Raw genomic sequence first — 15553 nt, 5'->3', positions numbered from 1 at the left:
TAATACTGTTAGTTAACTTTCCATAGATGATCACTTTTTTTTTGTGTGGATGTTTTACTGCTGCTATTCCAACTTGGAATTGACAAATCAGACTTCGAAGTGCAGAGAGAAAATATCAGTCATCATCATATCCCTCTGTCCTTTGGCATGGAACATGTAACGATTGGATGAATGTTTTTCCAGACCCATATTTCAAATTCAGAGGTAGCCACCTGCATCCATTCTTTATTAATTGTTAACCACTTCAGTGTATCTTTGATTTCTCAGATGTTCTCTTTCCTGCTTCTCTTTAAAGGAGAAGTTCGGTTTTTTACACTTTAAGCCCATTTTCTGTAGTGTCCAGGATGAAACCGAATGATCGACACCAAAAGTTTGACAATTGGTCCTGTCTCTGCTTTTTGGCTCATTTAGAATCAACCCCTGGCTGCTTTAGAATGGCTAGCATAGAGCATGTCCGATAATGTCCTTAAAACAACCTTAAACGTTCTTTTTTTAAAATATGCTACTCACCGTGTCGTCAGCGCTGTTCAATGACGTTCCAAAAAAAGTTTCGTGAAGAAAAAACGTTCCTGTAGTGTTTTATTTAGCATTTTGTAAATCCCATTGAGTTCTGTAGGAATAGTCAATATTCAGCTGCCACCGGAAACGGAAATGGGGCCTGTTTACACAGTTGTAGTCTTTTCGCTTCACTCTGTGTACTCCGACGTCGAGGTGCTTACGTCTCTGTTAAACACTTTAAAAAAAACTCTGAAAATGGAATACGAAAGGTGGATTCTTGATTCTCGACGTCGGAGTACGCAGAGTGAAGCGAAAAGACTACAACTGTGTAAACAGGCCCCATTTCCGTTTCCGGTGGCAGCGGAATATTGACTATTCCTACAGAACTCAATGGGATTTACAAAATGCTAAATAAAACACTACAGGAACGTTTTTTCTTTACGAAACTTTTTTTGGAACGTCATTGAACAGCGCTGACGACCCGGTGAGTAGCATATTTAAAAAAAAAGAACGTTTAAGGTTGTTTTAAGGACATTATCGGACATGCTCTATGCTAGCCATTCTAAAGCAGTCAGGGGGTGATTCTAAATGAGCCAAAAAGCAGAGACAGGACCAATTGTCAAACTTTTGGTGTCGATCATTCGATTTCATCCTGGACACTACAGAAAATGGGCTTAAAGTGTAAAAAACCGAACTTCTCCTTTAAAGCATTTTTTGTTTGAAACAACGTCCATTTTGGATTAAAGAGTTTCCTCATTTGGCTGTAGTGTAGGTAGCTCCAGTTGGCAGGTGATTAACTCTTCAGGCTAATTACATGCATGGTTGACACAATATACTTTCAAGACCATTAAAGGTAACCCAGTAAAACAGTTGGAGAACAATGGGATGAACTTAAACTGAGAACGAGTTTGTCTCCAGAGTTACACTGTGAGAATTAAACGACATGTCCAACTCTTCATCCCTTCCTTGTGGCCTCCTTCTTCTCTTCTCTCCAAAGTTCTTAGCAACTTTCACCATGTGCTGCCTGAAGGAGGACCCCATAAAGGCGTAAAGGATTGGGTTAATGCAGCAGTGAATAAGTGCAAGGCTTTCCGTCACCTGGGCTGCTTGATCAAGCACCTTGCTTGTCCCACAGTGGGTCACAAATATGTACACTAAATCCATGGCACGGTGCAGTTTTAGCACATTGTATGGAAGCTGAGTGATGACAAACACCCCCACTACTATCAGGAGAACCCGCAGAGCTCTCCACTTCTTCCCCCTGCTCTCAATGGATAGGCTTTTCAGAGCTCGACCAACAGACCAGTAGCAGATCACCATGACCAGGAGAGGAAGGAGGAATCCCAGTAGAACCTCAGCCACCTCCAGAATACCTTTAGCACTTCGAGCCATAGATGAAGGGTAGATGGCCACGCAGACATTCCTATGTGATGTCCACAATACTTCTGAGAAGATTAAATCTGGTAGACCAAGAAGAGAGGCCGTTCCCCAGACAGCTAAGCACCATTTCCAGCAGTGCCTCCTGTTAAAAAGCCTCTGTAATCTCCCTCTTTCAGCTTCACCCTGCAGTCTGAGAACCGCCAGGTAGCGGTCCAAGCTGATGCAGGCCATCAGCAACATGCAGCAGTTGAAGTTCAAGGTATAGCAGGCCGACACGATTTTACAGACGGTGTCCCCCAACTCCCAGCCTCTGGCGGCATCTGCGGCCCAGAAAGGCAACGTAAAGAGAAGCAACAAGTCGGCCACGGCCAAGTGGCTCAGGAATGTGTCCGTCATGGTCTTTAGCCGTTTGTGGTAAGCGTATACTGCCAGGACCAGAACGTTTCCTGTCAGTCCTGCAACTAAACACAGACTGTACATGATGGGAAGGAAGTAGGCAGCGAAAGATCGGATATCACCCTTCTCACACAGTGCTGGATAGTCCTCATAGCTGTAGTTGAGGCTGATGTTTTCATGGTAGTAGTAGTCCTCATCATGTGAGACAGCCATGATATCTGTTAAAAAGAAAAGAAAAATATTTTGAATAATTCTTACAAGTATTTAAATTGATGACAGTTTGTAATATGATTTCTTAAGTGTCAAAAAATTATGTTTGTCTTTCAGAATTAAATACTGATTATTCAATTGTTTCAACTTGCCTTGATCTGTAACATTAAAGGTACGGTGTATAATAAATGCAGGGATTTACTGGCATAAATCCTATATATAATCTATATGTAAGTTATCTATTATCATCCATGTAGTGTGTGTCTCAATCTTTGTTTGTGTTGCCTTAGAAATTGCTATTTGTAGTTACATAGGAGTGGGTTTGCATTTGTGGAGGCAGACAGCACTACGGCAGCACAGAGCTGACAATAGAGGCTCGAAAGTTAAGCCTATATCCAGTCCTACACAGACTAGTACTATACTAGAACAATAGTACTATACTATTTATAAAATTATCCATGTAAACTAGATTTACGACGGACATAATCGGCAACCGCCTGGTTATTATGAAGATGACTAATTTGAATTGCCGGTCGTTTCATTTTTGTGTTTTTCCTGAGCAGAATTACATCTTTCTGCTGCGCTCCATCAGTCCGTAATTGCTTTGGTGTGCCCAAAACAAGGGCCGCCCCCTGTAGCTAAGGAACCACAGCTGCAGAGCTAGTAGTGGCAGCTCACCGCTATTAGCTCAGGAGGAAAGCTGAAGAGCACAGTGGCAGCTCGGAGAGGCCTGCTACGAAACAGAGAGCTGATGGCCCCCATGAGGTTACACTTCACCAGAGCTAACTAAAGGCCAACAATAGAGGATCGAGGCAGAACAGTGGAGGATCGAATTTGTCCGCTTGGTTAAATCGCACTAAAGTTAAACTAAAACCATTTTTTTAAACGCTTAATGCTTCGATCTACTCTAAATGAATCTCGTCATCACTTGACAAGATAGGTACAGTAATGCGATGTTGCAGAAGCCATTTTTAACCATGAAGGACTCTGTCATGTTGGAGGGGAGAGGCAGTGTGGGATGGTGGTTCATTTTACTGCAGTCTGCAACCTGACCATTAGATATCGCTGAAATTTCACATTGTAGCTTTAAGGTCTTCAGCCTATGTAGCAATGGCGTAACGACACAATAATAGGCACGTAAGAATCATTATCTGGGTGGGCCTCATGTGAAGTACAACACCCCAATCACAAGTTTTTTTCCGTTCTTCCACCAGCTCTTCTTTTCTTTTTCTTTTCTGGAATCCGTTTAAGTACCTCTTTTTGGTATCCATCGTCGCTAACACATTGTACATGACGGTTATGGTTTTAATCTACGCTCTGGATTTCTCATAATTCCAAGTCATAGTGTAAAAATATAATACTCAAATACAGTTAAAGTGTCAAGAGGGAGGTCTTTTTGATGGTCTAATTCTAATTCTGAGTTTAATCCAAAGTTGGAGAAAGAAAGTGAATGAAAAAAAAAAAATCTTAATGTTGATAAGCCATATCAGAATCATCTCAGAGCAGTGACTGTTTGGGTCGGGTTAGGAATGTCTGCATGAATAAACCTGGCACTTAAGATGAGCAGATGTCCAGGGCAGCATTAGATCAATGGGTGCCAAAGTAGGAACTTTCCTGTGAAGCCATTTATTTAGGAACCTCCACTGTCTACTCTGCTCTTCTTCTAACCATCTCTTTGACTTAAAGTGCAGATCTCCAATATATTCTTCAAACAAAAGTGTTTTTTCTAAACATTCAGCATTGAACCTTATGAGGACCTCTGTACTATTTATCAAAAGGAAACAAGAGGGTTTACATTACCATAGCTTAAAGAACATTTGATATAATTTAATTAATAAGGTAAATCTCAGCCTTTGAGGCTGAACAGCAAAGAGTCTTTGGACATGAAAGGTCAAAAGCAAACACTGACTAAGATTACATCCATGCTGATAAACCAAACATATATTACTGAATTCAAGAGTGCACATTAGATGGATAACTTTGATCTCTTCAGTACCAAACTATATAAAAAAGGAAGAAAAAAATCTGTGGGGAAAAAGCAATGAGGCAGGTCACTAGTTCATCAAACAAAACTCAATGAGGTAAAGCATTTACACATGTTCTGGGTGTGACTTCACAAAAAGTGACTTGTTTTATAACAAAATTCTGGTTGATTAAGGGACGTGGAACTAAAACTCCAAGCAGAATTTAGAGATTGTGGTGTAAATTCAAAACAGAAGACTTTCTATTTAACATTTCTAAACTCAGGCAGAGTAATTTGGGTGTATTTGCAACTTACCAAGAAAAAATTTGGAGGGCAACATTATCTTGGCAATAACTGTATAGGGCAGGTCAATTACAGTCTCTTATCCATCTGATGATCTCATCCTTTCCTGTAACCCATTCAAACTAGACACAGCACGTTTGGATCTAACTGTTGCTTCCTCCATTCAGTGTTTATTTGTTGATTCGTTACAGTTTGGTTTTGTTTTTTTACAAAACAAAACTCTGCTCAAACTTTAAATCTTTATATAAAATTATTTTAAAACTGATAAAAAAAAAAAAAACATTTATAGTTTTAATACTCAAAATCAGACTACTATTTAGAAAGGCTTAAAATCTTTTTAAATATGGAGGGCATTTTTTGTTTACATTCTGGACACTAAAAAACAGACAAAAAACAAAAATGGGTAATTGGAAGTATTGGTAATTCGTCTTTGATGTAAGAAGCAAAGAATAAAAGACAGACAAAAAAATGAGTAGGGATGTGTTTTCAGTCATTTCAAAGGGCAAACTTGAAATACAAACTGTTCTTTAAAGTTTATTCATTTTGTAATATCTTGACACTCAAAACATTTTTGCTTTTACTTTGAAGCTTACAAAATAAACCTCTCCACCTCCAGTGAGAGTATACTGAGGTAATGCATATATTATAAGTCCCTGTCTGGGTGAAAAAAGAGGACAGTTTTTCTTTTTCCTTTGCTGGTGTTTCTTTTTTTTATTTTATATGTTAAAGATTTCAAGAAAATCTCCCTAAAACTATTAAACTTTTCTTTTTTTTCCACAAAGGACGAAAGCTTTTATTTCTGTATGATATTTCATAATAGCACAATAAAATAACCTCTTTTGTTTCTCATTAAGTTCTCTGTTCTATATGAATTCCCTATCCCATTATCATGTCTGGATGTAAATCATTTTGTATTTCAAACATAAAGATCTTCAATGTACACCCCTCCGATCCTTTCTACCACAACATTAGTCCTTCCCAACACAAAATGAATTATCTTGTTGTTATTTGACTTAGTCAAGAAATCATCTTTAGCTCATGTAATTGCTGTATTTACAGCCACACAGATGTGGCATTAAACACAATTTATGTCATTTAATTGTTGTATACAGGGTTTCATTACAGAGAAATCACATTATTTAGAATTTATTCATCACTATTACACTGTATTATTGTTTTGTTATAATTGTGTTTAATTCATTTTCCATTTGAGTTTTGCAGTTGCTCCTGTCCCTTGGCTGAGGAACCAGCAGGTGGCCAAGGGGTGAGATGATTTGGACCGTATCACATCAATGCAAAGGGGGGAAATAGGGTTTCACTTTATTTGGTTTAGTTAAGTATGTTTTGCTCCATGAGTTTCTTTTGTGGACTGATCAGCCACTGTTTAATTTCCCCTTTGTCTCATTAAGTGTGGTCAGTTTGTTTGAGTCAGTCTTGTTCTGTATCAGATATTTTCAGTAGTTTTCGATCCTTTGACCTCTTTTCTCGCTCCCTATTTGTACTTGTTACATTTTATATTTTGGGTTAAATTAAAGAATCCTGTTTTTCTGACATACACCTGTGCCTGATTGGCCTTCCTGCTCTGCCTATCCCAACTCAATACATCTGTGAAAACAAGGATGTTGTTTCTAGAGGAGAAGATTCCAGCTGTGTCTAAGAATAATAAACACCAAAAGATGTATGACCATTAACAGAGATGTGTTTAAGAAATGCTGCTGGGGTTTCAAAACTACCAGAGATCTGCGATAGATATCCTATTGAGATATTAACATATCAGCACTAGAGAAACTGGAGGAATTTAATAGTATGACTGCAGATGTCATACTATTAAACACATTAGACTTCCTCTGTTTCAGACAGAAACGAGCACAGAGATCAGCCAATATGTCTGGCTTCACTATAGTATGCCAATATCAGCTAATCCTGTGTTGACCGGCCTGTTTTTTACACTTTTGAAACCTTTCGCTTCATGAGCTCATCTGCCTTTCTGCTGAAAGATAAGAACACAGTCCAGAGGAGGAGACCAAGTTTCCACAAGCAGAGGCTAAAAACAAAATGCCTGAAATTCTCTGGCTCTTAGGTTTAAGACACATCAGCTTTTCATCATCTGTATTTCATCAGAATTTTATCAGTATTTTTTAAGGTTGTTTTGCTTTTGGATACTGGTCAGAGATCATGTCAGGGTAACAGTGGGCCTGGTAGACACATTATAGAAACACCTTCTCATCAGTTCTTTGTTTTATTCTTTATTTTCATTCTGTGGGAAGAGGCTGAAGGTAACAGTGATCTAAAAATAAAACTTTTACTTCTTTGTTTTTCATTTTGTTAATCAGTGACAAGTCGACAATTATACTTAAATTGTGCCAAAATAGAGTCACTGAGGTTGGTTTTAGCAGACATAGAAATCATACTTCTAGACAAAATCACATCCTTTAGTCATCTACATCACCAAAAACTAAAAACATTTAATTTAATAAAAATAAGATTTCTACTGAAGCCATAAATATGATAATGATAAAGGTATTAATTTAGATATGAATCTACTTGTTTGAATAGAAATGTATTTTTAATGTTTCCAATGTAGCTTTTCTCAAAAAGTGTTTAATAACATGCTGCTGCTCTGCTTCTGACATGGTCTTCAGTGGACAGTATTTGGTCAAATTTCAGTAAAAAACATAATAATTAAACATTAAGACCCTGTTAATCTCCTTTTGCCAGTAAGACATGATTTTTTTCCTACGTCCTTTCAGAGACAAAAAAAAAAAAAAGACATGGTAACAAGTTACAAAGGCTTTGATTTTAAATCAAACCAAACTTTTCTGTTTTAATTTGACCGTATATTTTGTACGATAATCCTTCTTAAAGACCCAATAAAAAAAAGCATTTTAAGTTTTCTGGAACCACCGGATTTGTATTAAAAAGATCCTTGTATATTGAAACATCTCATGACGTTCTACTCTAGCAAGGCCCACAGCATCACAGATTCTTCTCTGTACTCTGCAAATGACAGCTTTTCCAAATATTCACTCTCATGGATTATTCATTTCAGTTTAGCAATGACCAAACTGCAGCTTTTTATATTTGGAATAGTAGGATGAACATTTTTTTTTTTGCCAGTATTCTATCAAATCAACTAATTTACATGCAGATAATAAAAAAAAAACAGTTAGTGATTTATATTTAGTTATTTATTTTTAATTTATCTTAGCACAACATGCTAGTCTATAAACTAGCCCTATCCGCCAGTGGCCAAAATCCTTTTTGCCTGCAAATTTACACATTTAATCTCAAATATAGTCTGGTTTATCAGGCTAAAAACATGCCACTCTTTTTTGCAGTTCTCATTAAGCTTAGGAAACATTTGAACTTCCCTTATTATCCTGCTGACTATCTTTGGTGGTAGTATGAATACAAATCCCCATCAACCTAGTGGCCAAAGAGAAACTCATATTTAAACCCAGAAAAGGAAACTCAGTGATCCAGCAAGAGATTTAGATTTTTTAATTGAAACGCTCATTTGTTGAATATAATGTTGTATTTTATAGGATTCTTTCCACTAATTAATACATTGATACATCTGAGATTAAACGTGAATTTATTTTAAGGCCTTTTATCCACTTTGTTAAGGGTGCTTATAAATATGAGCTTTTCTGTAGATCTTAACACCTGTTGCTTTAAAGTAACTACTATAAGAAAACTTAAAGTAGTTGTTTGTAGTGGAGCTGCTGCAGAGAAAACCCTGCTGCTAATGATTAAGATGAAGAGGGGAACTGAGCGTGCAGAGACCAAAAGAAACACTCAGATCATGCAAGCAGAGGATTGTCATGTCTGTGTAGGGTGCAGGTGAGTTTTAATACATAGAGATGATAGTTTACACAGACAAGCCACAGAAGAGGAGCAGTGATGGTTTGAAGTGTCATAATGCAGGAGATTTATTGGGATCTCCAGACAATACTCTGCTGTATATCATCATGCCAGCTGGCTTGGATTGTGAAAAAGGGCCCAATTCAGCATGGCAATAATTGAAAAGACATTTCATATCTAATAAGGGATGTTTAATCAATATTCATTACTTTTATACCTTGAATAATCATAATAAAGATACAACACCAAAAATAAAATAAAAACAAAAAATGAGAAAGCCCAGCAGAGCTTCAGACAACCCTGTCTAGACCATGGAAGGAAGAATAAAGAGCCTCGAAGGTTTTCAACATTGATGTGGTAAATGTGAGACCATCTCTGAAGTTAATCCTTAATCCTATTTATCTTGATATACTGTATATACCTGGATATACTGTATATATATTGCTTATTCTTAATGCACCTTTTTCCTCCCTGTTTGCACCTTCTGTAACTTCTATGCCAATATGTGACGAGTGAATTTCTTCGCTGTGAGATCAATAAAGCTCATCTCATCTAATCTCTAATCTAATTTTTCAGAAATGCGACAAATTGACAAACGTACTTTAACAAAAGCCAAACAGGGACAGCAGAATATATGAACCAGATCATGTGCACAAAAAACCCCCAAGTATTTCACAGTGCAGAGCAAAGCACTTACAGAATGCATGCCTTAAAAAGGACAAGTGAGCAGCAACAACTGTTTAACTTCCTAAGGTCACTGATGCAGAAGCATCAGCTGGTCTGAGGGGTTCAGACGTCATGTCTTTTGTCTGGAAAAGCTGTATACGATGTAAGCAGGAGAAACTGTATCAGTTTTGGTCATTTTGCGAAATGTAAGAGTCAACGATAAAAGGAAATGGATTAAGAGTCAAGATGCCGGCAGAACTAAAAAGAGGAGAGAAAACATTTCAACCACGGAGCTTAGGATCACATGACAATATAACAAGTGATAATCATGAAACTAATCTATTTCTGCTAGATCATATGTTCTGCTTCACCGCAACAACTGTTCACCACTGGGTAGATGACAAAATGAGGAAGTCCTCATCACCATGAGTTCTGCGAAATGATCTTTTACCGCAGTTCTTATAGAGCCTTACAGGAATATTCATGCCACTTTATACCTAAGTGTATTGTCACATCACTAAAACATCATAGGTTTATTTGAAGTTATTGGGATTTTATGTGATGACCAAGGCAAAGTAGAAATTAATTATTCAGGGAATATAGAATAAAACATGATTTTCATATTTTCTAAAGATATATTTTTTTCTTTCCATGCATTAGTCTTCACGCCCTGAGTGAATACTTTACAAAATCATCTTTCCTGTGGATGTAGCCTCAGGTCTTCTGGGTTATGATTTAAAGGAGTCAGGTCAGCAAGGGATAATCAATGGATCATTATCTATATCTAAAAAAAGAATAAAAAATGGTGCATTCCAGACTTAGTGCAGTTTTTTTTTAAATACAGTTTGTAAACTTTGATATCTTTATTTTCTGGAATTTCTTTTTTCTAGAAATAGCCATTTTATAGCGTTGTTTGAATCATAGTCCAGGTTTAGAAAGTCCAGGTCGACTTTTCTTCATATTACCTTCATGCTGTTGCTACTTGGTAGATATTGCTCATTAAATCTCTGAAGTCCGACTGAGTAGATGAAAAATATCACATACTTACTTTAATTAGTTCTGTTTTAGTCACGTTTTTAGTCTGGAGCATTTAATAAATATTTCATGGCATATTCTGAAGTACAGTATCAAAATAATATAAGAGGGAAATGATGTGTAGCATTTTAAGAGTAATAAAGGAGTCGATCATGTCAGAAATGATGGGCCTCATCAGTTATGAGGCATTATCAATTATGAGGCTGATGTCAAAAATGACATATTTTGCCCCACTCCCAAAATACATACTGTATGCAAATCAACCTAATACCCAGAAGTCTCCTCCCAATTGTCCAAATAACCATGGCAACAGTCAACTTTCAGGCTGTCACTGAAACTTTTCAGCATCCTGAGGCACATTTGTTAACTTATTGAATGACAAGTGGCTTTCTCATTTTGCTTTTCAATGTTTGAATAAAACCAAAAGGGGCTGTCTAATACATTTAGGACTTTATTAAAATTTTTTATGACAAGAATTCAGCTCCATCAAGTTATGTTGTTGCTCAAAGCATTGCAATGTTTAATGCATGTCCAGTTTATTAAAATAATACAAATACAAGTTTACCAAATGAAAGCTACATTAATGAATACATTCATTAAAAATTGTCAAGCTGTGACAAACACTGGATCCAAAGCTTAAAGTTATTCATGCATTTCTAACAATAGACCATATTGATAATGGTATTATGTTTTAAGTCATGTTCTAATATGAGCTTCATGAATTAACACATTGTTTTTTTTTAATATATATGTTTGAAAACCTGTTTTAGCATAATATAGAACTTTAAGTTACAAATGAAGGGTTATATAGAGCAGTTTCTAACAACTGGCAAATAAAACAAAGAAACAGGAAAGTAAACTACAACAAACACCGCTCCTCTAAGAATATCAAAATACTGAGATCCTAAAGGATAAGATTTTACTAACCTCATTCTGCACATATGAATTTGTAAGTTACTCACTGTGTTGGATTTGGCTCTTTCTGTTTCCAGGCTTCTGCACTGTAGTTCTCTGCTGTGTGGAGATCAGGGTTGCCTTGATTCAGATCCTGGTGCAGCACTAGTGGGCGGAGATTGGAACCAGCTGCTTCAAAGAGCGCTTCAGGCAAAGCTGCTTCAATAAAAAAAACATTTACAAGCACTCATTAGAAATGCACTGAAAAACAACCTTTGAAGTTTCACTTTAATTGATCATAAAAAAACCAGCTCTGTTTGTGCAAGTGTACATTTAAAGTATCACTAATAACGTGTCAAACCAGCAGTTCTTAACATTTTAAGAGCCTTTTAGGCGTAAATATCATTACAAAGCAGACTGATTCAATACATCTAAACTTAAACTTTAAGCCATCTGTTAGCTACATGTTGCTCTGTCAACTATCAATAAACGGTTAAGATTTTTCTGTGCTATGATACAATTTTTTTCCCCACTGTACAACACTGATCTACAGTGCTGTGAAGACATAATTTAAAGGTTATAGACAAAACATAGTGGTAGCAAAAATTTTGAAAAATGGAGCTTTGTGATCTTTCTATAAATTACCATTCATGAGCTCATTTTATTTAGCATTTATTTACGTTACTAGACCATATCTAGCCTACAATGTGACTCAGTTCTTCAAAGAGACAAAATATCTTCAGGTTGATTTAGAAAACTTATACTTCTTTGTCATAAATGCCTTAGACAAAAAAGCGGTTTAGAGGGGAATTTACTTTTTCACATAGAGGAAAGTTTCCATGAATTGGAGAATATCTTTTTTATTCCTTTAGGTTATCTTTGTCTGATAGTACCATTTAACTGATATTCTAAAATATTAAATTGAGACAAAATAGAAGAAATCAAGAAGAAATCTACAGTAATGTGTGTTTCACAGCAAAAATAAATATATATATTTGCAGATGAGAGAATGAACCTAAACTAGATCCATCTGTCATTACATCCGGCATCAGGAAGGGTTTTTGACTAAAGCAAACAAAGCCTTGACCACTTTTGTTATTCTCTAGATAAACAATACAGCTACAATAAAGAAAGGAATTCAAACATGTTTTAGGTTACAACTCAAAAAAGGATTTGGATAAAGCGGTTTCATTTACTTGTGTGTTTTTATGGAAAGTGGGTAAATATTGACCAGATGTGGAATAAAACAGTTTTCATTCTATACGTCTCAACATAAACCCTCTGACACCTTCCATACCTCGGAATATATAAACTAACTCCAGAAGTTACGGAGGATGTTATTTTTATCATCGTTAACCAAATAAAGTAGTAGAAGTCATTCATGGTAAATGAAGTCTCACCGCATAAGGAGAATCAGCAGCCATGTTCCCCTGGTAATAATACACATGCATGACTTTCTCAGCAGATGATGACTCACATAAAGATGACTAAGAGACAGAAGACAGAAACCACACCGCTAAAACTATTCATCTGGAAGGTTTATATCTAATGTCCTTTTATGTTTAGATTGAGTCCAAAGCAGAAATGTAGGAACACGACAACACCAGGTGAACAGCACAAACACTGGTGCATCACTCCATACATAAAGGGCAGTCCTAAGGCTGTTTTTCTTCCATGTATCAAGTAAAATCCTTTAGGTGCAACTTACTGCACTGCCTTACCAGCCAAATGATAGAATGGTTTATTTTTCTGTCACAAATCAAGATATGGGCATAAATATATATGAATTCCCTCTCATTCTTTGCTCATGAATAGGATTTTGGGGACATAAACTTGCTTTTCTTCAGGAAGGACAGGGATTCACTGGGAACACGCAGGTCCAGGAGGAAAACATGATAGCAATAGCCATTGGGCTGGAAGTCCGCCTTCCAGCAGGAGAACAAACCTTAACATATAACATGATTTGCAATGCAACTAAATGAAAGCATAATATGAGTTAGAGTGCCCATTGAAAATCCAGACCAAAGTCTTGAGAATAAAAAAAATTGAAAACTCATGTCAACAAATACTTCTTAACCAATCTGACTTTTTTTTTATTTCTGTTTTTAAATGTGCAAAGAAAAATACTCCAAAAGGAAATTGCAGACGTAAACACAATGGATCTGTGAAGTATTTTCTACAAAATGCATGCCACACCTTTCAGAATTTAATCTGAAAAAAAAAATAAAATAAATAAAGCCCATATACATTTTCTAATGCACTCTTTTATTACACTGAACTTTTGGGTTATAATATATAATAATATAATAAGGGTCAAGGAATATGTTTTTAAAAAACTATATGTTGGTTTATACATCTGCTTCAATAAAATCCAAAGCTTGTGTGTGATCAGTTTTTTTCCCTCATCTAGATTTGGCAAAGGAACAGCGTCCCTATTGCAGAAAATTGCTGTATTGCTCTATATTGCAAAATATAGAATTACTTCTTTTTTTTGAAAACCATATACTAAATATCCCATAATAAATGGTCTGTCTGAACTTGTTTTTTAGTTCCATTTTGGTTCTGCTCTAACATTTTCCCAAATACTGCCACTTCAGGCTTTAAACCTTTATCTGAAAATGTGTGGGCATTGCTTCCTACTCTGGGTGTTGAATACTCAGTCACATTCCTTTCAGAATAAAATATATAGCAAGTGTTTCTTTAAATCACTCATAAAAAGAACAAAGAAAAGGGGCATTTCCTTTGGTTCCTTTGGTGATTTTTGACTCAATTTTTTTTTACATACACCTAACATTGTTTAGTAATTTATAGTAAAGTATTTATAGTAATTATAATTTAGCTGCTAAATCTTTGTATAGGAATTATTTGAATTGGAGATTTTTCTTTATTTTTAGATAGTCTGGTTTAAAAAAAATGGTTTACAGTTTGAGCACCAAACAATGTTATGCACTAATGCAGGAAAAACACAAAAAGCATAAGAATAAATGTGTTGTCTTTCTGTAAATACAACTTGTGTTTTCTGAAAAAAACTCTAATGAGGTCTAAGAATGTCAAAGAAAATATTTGAAAACTGAACACCTTATAAAACAAAAGGTAAAAACGGATTACACTCACACAAATGAATTGGTTTTTAAGTTTTTATTAATTTGATGATACTTTTAAACGATGTGCACAAAAGCTGATACAAAACAGTGTATTCCTGAATCAGATGTCTTAAAGGATGCCTGGGTGGGGTTTTAGACCCATTCGTTAATAACCTCCTTTCCACATTAACAACACAGGAGCACTGATGTGATTCTTTGTTACAAATACTGAGTCTAATACATGTTTTGAAGGAAGTTAATAAATCAGGTTGTAGAAAGACATACTATTAAGAAGCACATGCAATTAAGAATTTTAATTTTGCAGAAAAGGAAATTCCTATTAAATGCACAACTTTCAGGAAGAGAAGCTGGGATTCCAAATCCTCTCCTCCGGTTAGTTCCTTATAGCTCACCATATACAGGAAGAAAGTGCAGAAAACTGCAAGGAAGAAAAGAGAGATACATAATTTCATTTTATAATCATCTATGCAACAGTTTCAAGAAAAAAACAAAAAAACTTTTAGTCTTCAAATGTGGTTTACACTCATAAATGATGCCTTCTGTGTCCACTTGGCTTTAGGTTCTCAGTATAGCACTAAAAACACCAGGTCTGTGAAAAAACAATTTTTATTAAACATATTTTGCCATAAAGGGTTTATTAGGCTTTTTGAATTAGTATCAACATTCCTGAATATTTGTTTCAAAATGATTGATTACCTATAATCAGGTTTGGATGTTGATTGTTCATTTGATTGGGTCTGTAACACAAATATAAAAATCTTTTAAAGTTAAAACTGACCCATTGCAGAAAACACCTTTCACTAAATGTATTAAATATATCTAAAGCAGTTAATGCAACAGAGGAATTAGGCCTCACCGGACGCCGGACACATCTGCCATTTATCCTCCTACAACTTTTAGTTTTTTTGGGAGGATTAGCTTTTCTCTCCACCTGTAAAAAGACAAAACAAAAGACCTAATGATATCAATTTGCATAATTAATATGAAAAAGGCATTTATTTTTTCCTTAGTGGCACTTATTACCTGAGGGGCCTCTGGAGTCTCCGTCTCTGAGGCTGTGATGAGCAGGAAGACCTGCAGGCACAACAGAACCAGCAGCAAACGTTTGTCCATGGTGAATGATCTCGGGAGTCTGAATCAGCCTCAAGACTTGCACGTCTTTATATTCTCTCCAACAACAAATTACTCTTTATGTGCAGTCTAAGTAAACCAGGAAATTATTAAGATGGGTGTGTCATCA

At 35.9% G+C, this 15553-nt stretch overlaps 1 protein-coding gene across 1 annotated transcript; it reads right to left on the bottom strand.

Annotated features, from left to right (window-relative positions):
• Positions 1-1198: 1198 nt before the first annotated feature.
• On the bottom strand, positions 1199-11366 carry ackr4a (atypical chemokine receptor 4a). Its single transcript, XM_038295974.1, has 2 exons — positions 11278-11366; positions 1199-2492 (listed from the first exon to the last, which is right to left on the bottom strand). The coding sequence occupies exon 2, from the start codon at positions 2485-2487 to the stop codon at positions 1390-1392; it is 1098 nt and encodes a 365-aa protein (XP_038151902.1). The 5' UTR covers positions 2488-2492; positions 11278-11366; the 3' UTR covers positions 1199-1389.
• Positions 11367-15553: the final 4187 nt, after the last annotated feature.

Source organism: Cyprinodon tularosa, unplaced genomic scaffold, assembly GCF_016077235.1.
Source record: "Cyprinodon tularosa strain WSP-4 unplaced genomic scaffold, ASM1607723v1 ctg364, whole genome shotgun sequence".
Classification (NCBI taxonomy): domain Eukaryota; kingdom Metazoa; phylum Chordata; class Actinopteri; order Cyprinodontiformes; family Cyprinodontidae; genus Cyprinodon; species Cyprinodon tularosa.
Note: the sequence above shows the minus strand (reverse complement) of the source record. Positions and strands in the feature narration are given on the sequence as shown.

Coding starts and splice junctions, on each gene's coding strand:
- ackr4a (XM_038295974.1), bottom strand. CDS start 2,487: ATGGCTGTCTCACATGATGAGGACTACTACTACCATGAAAACATCAGC.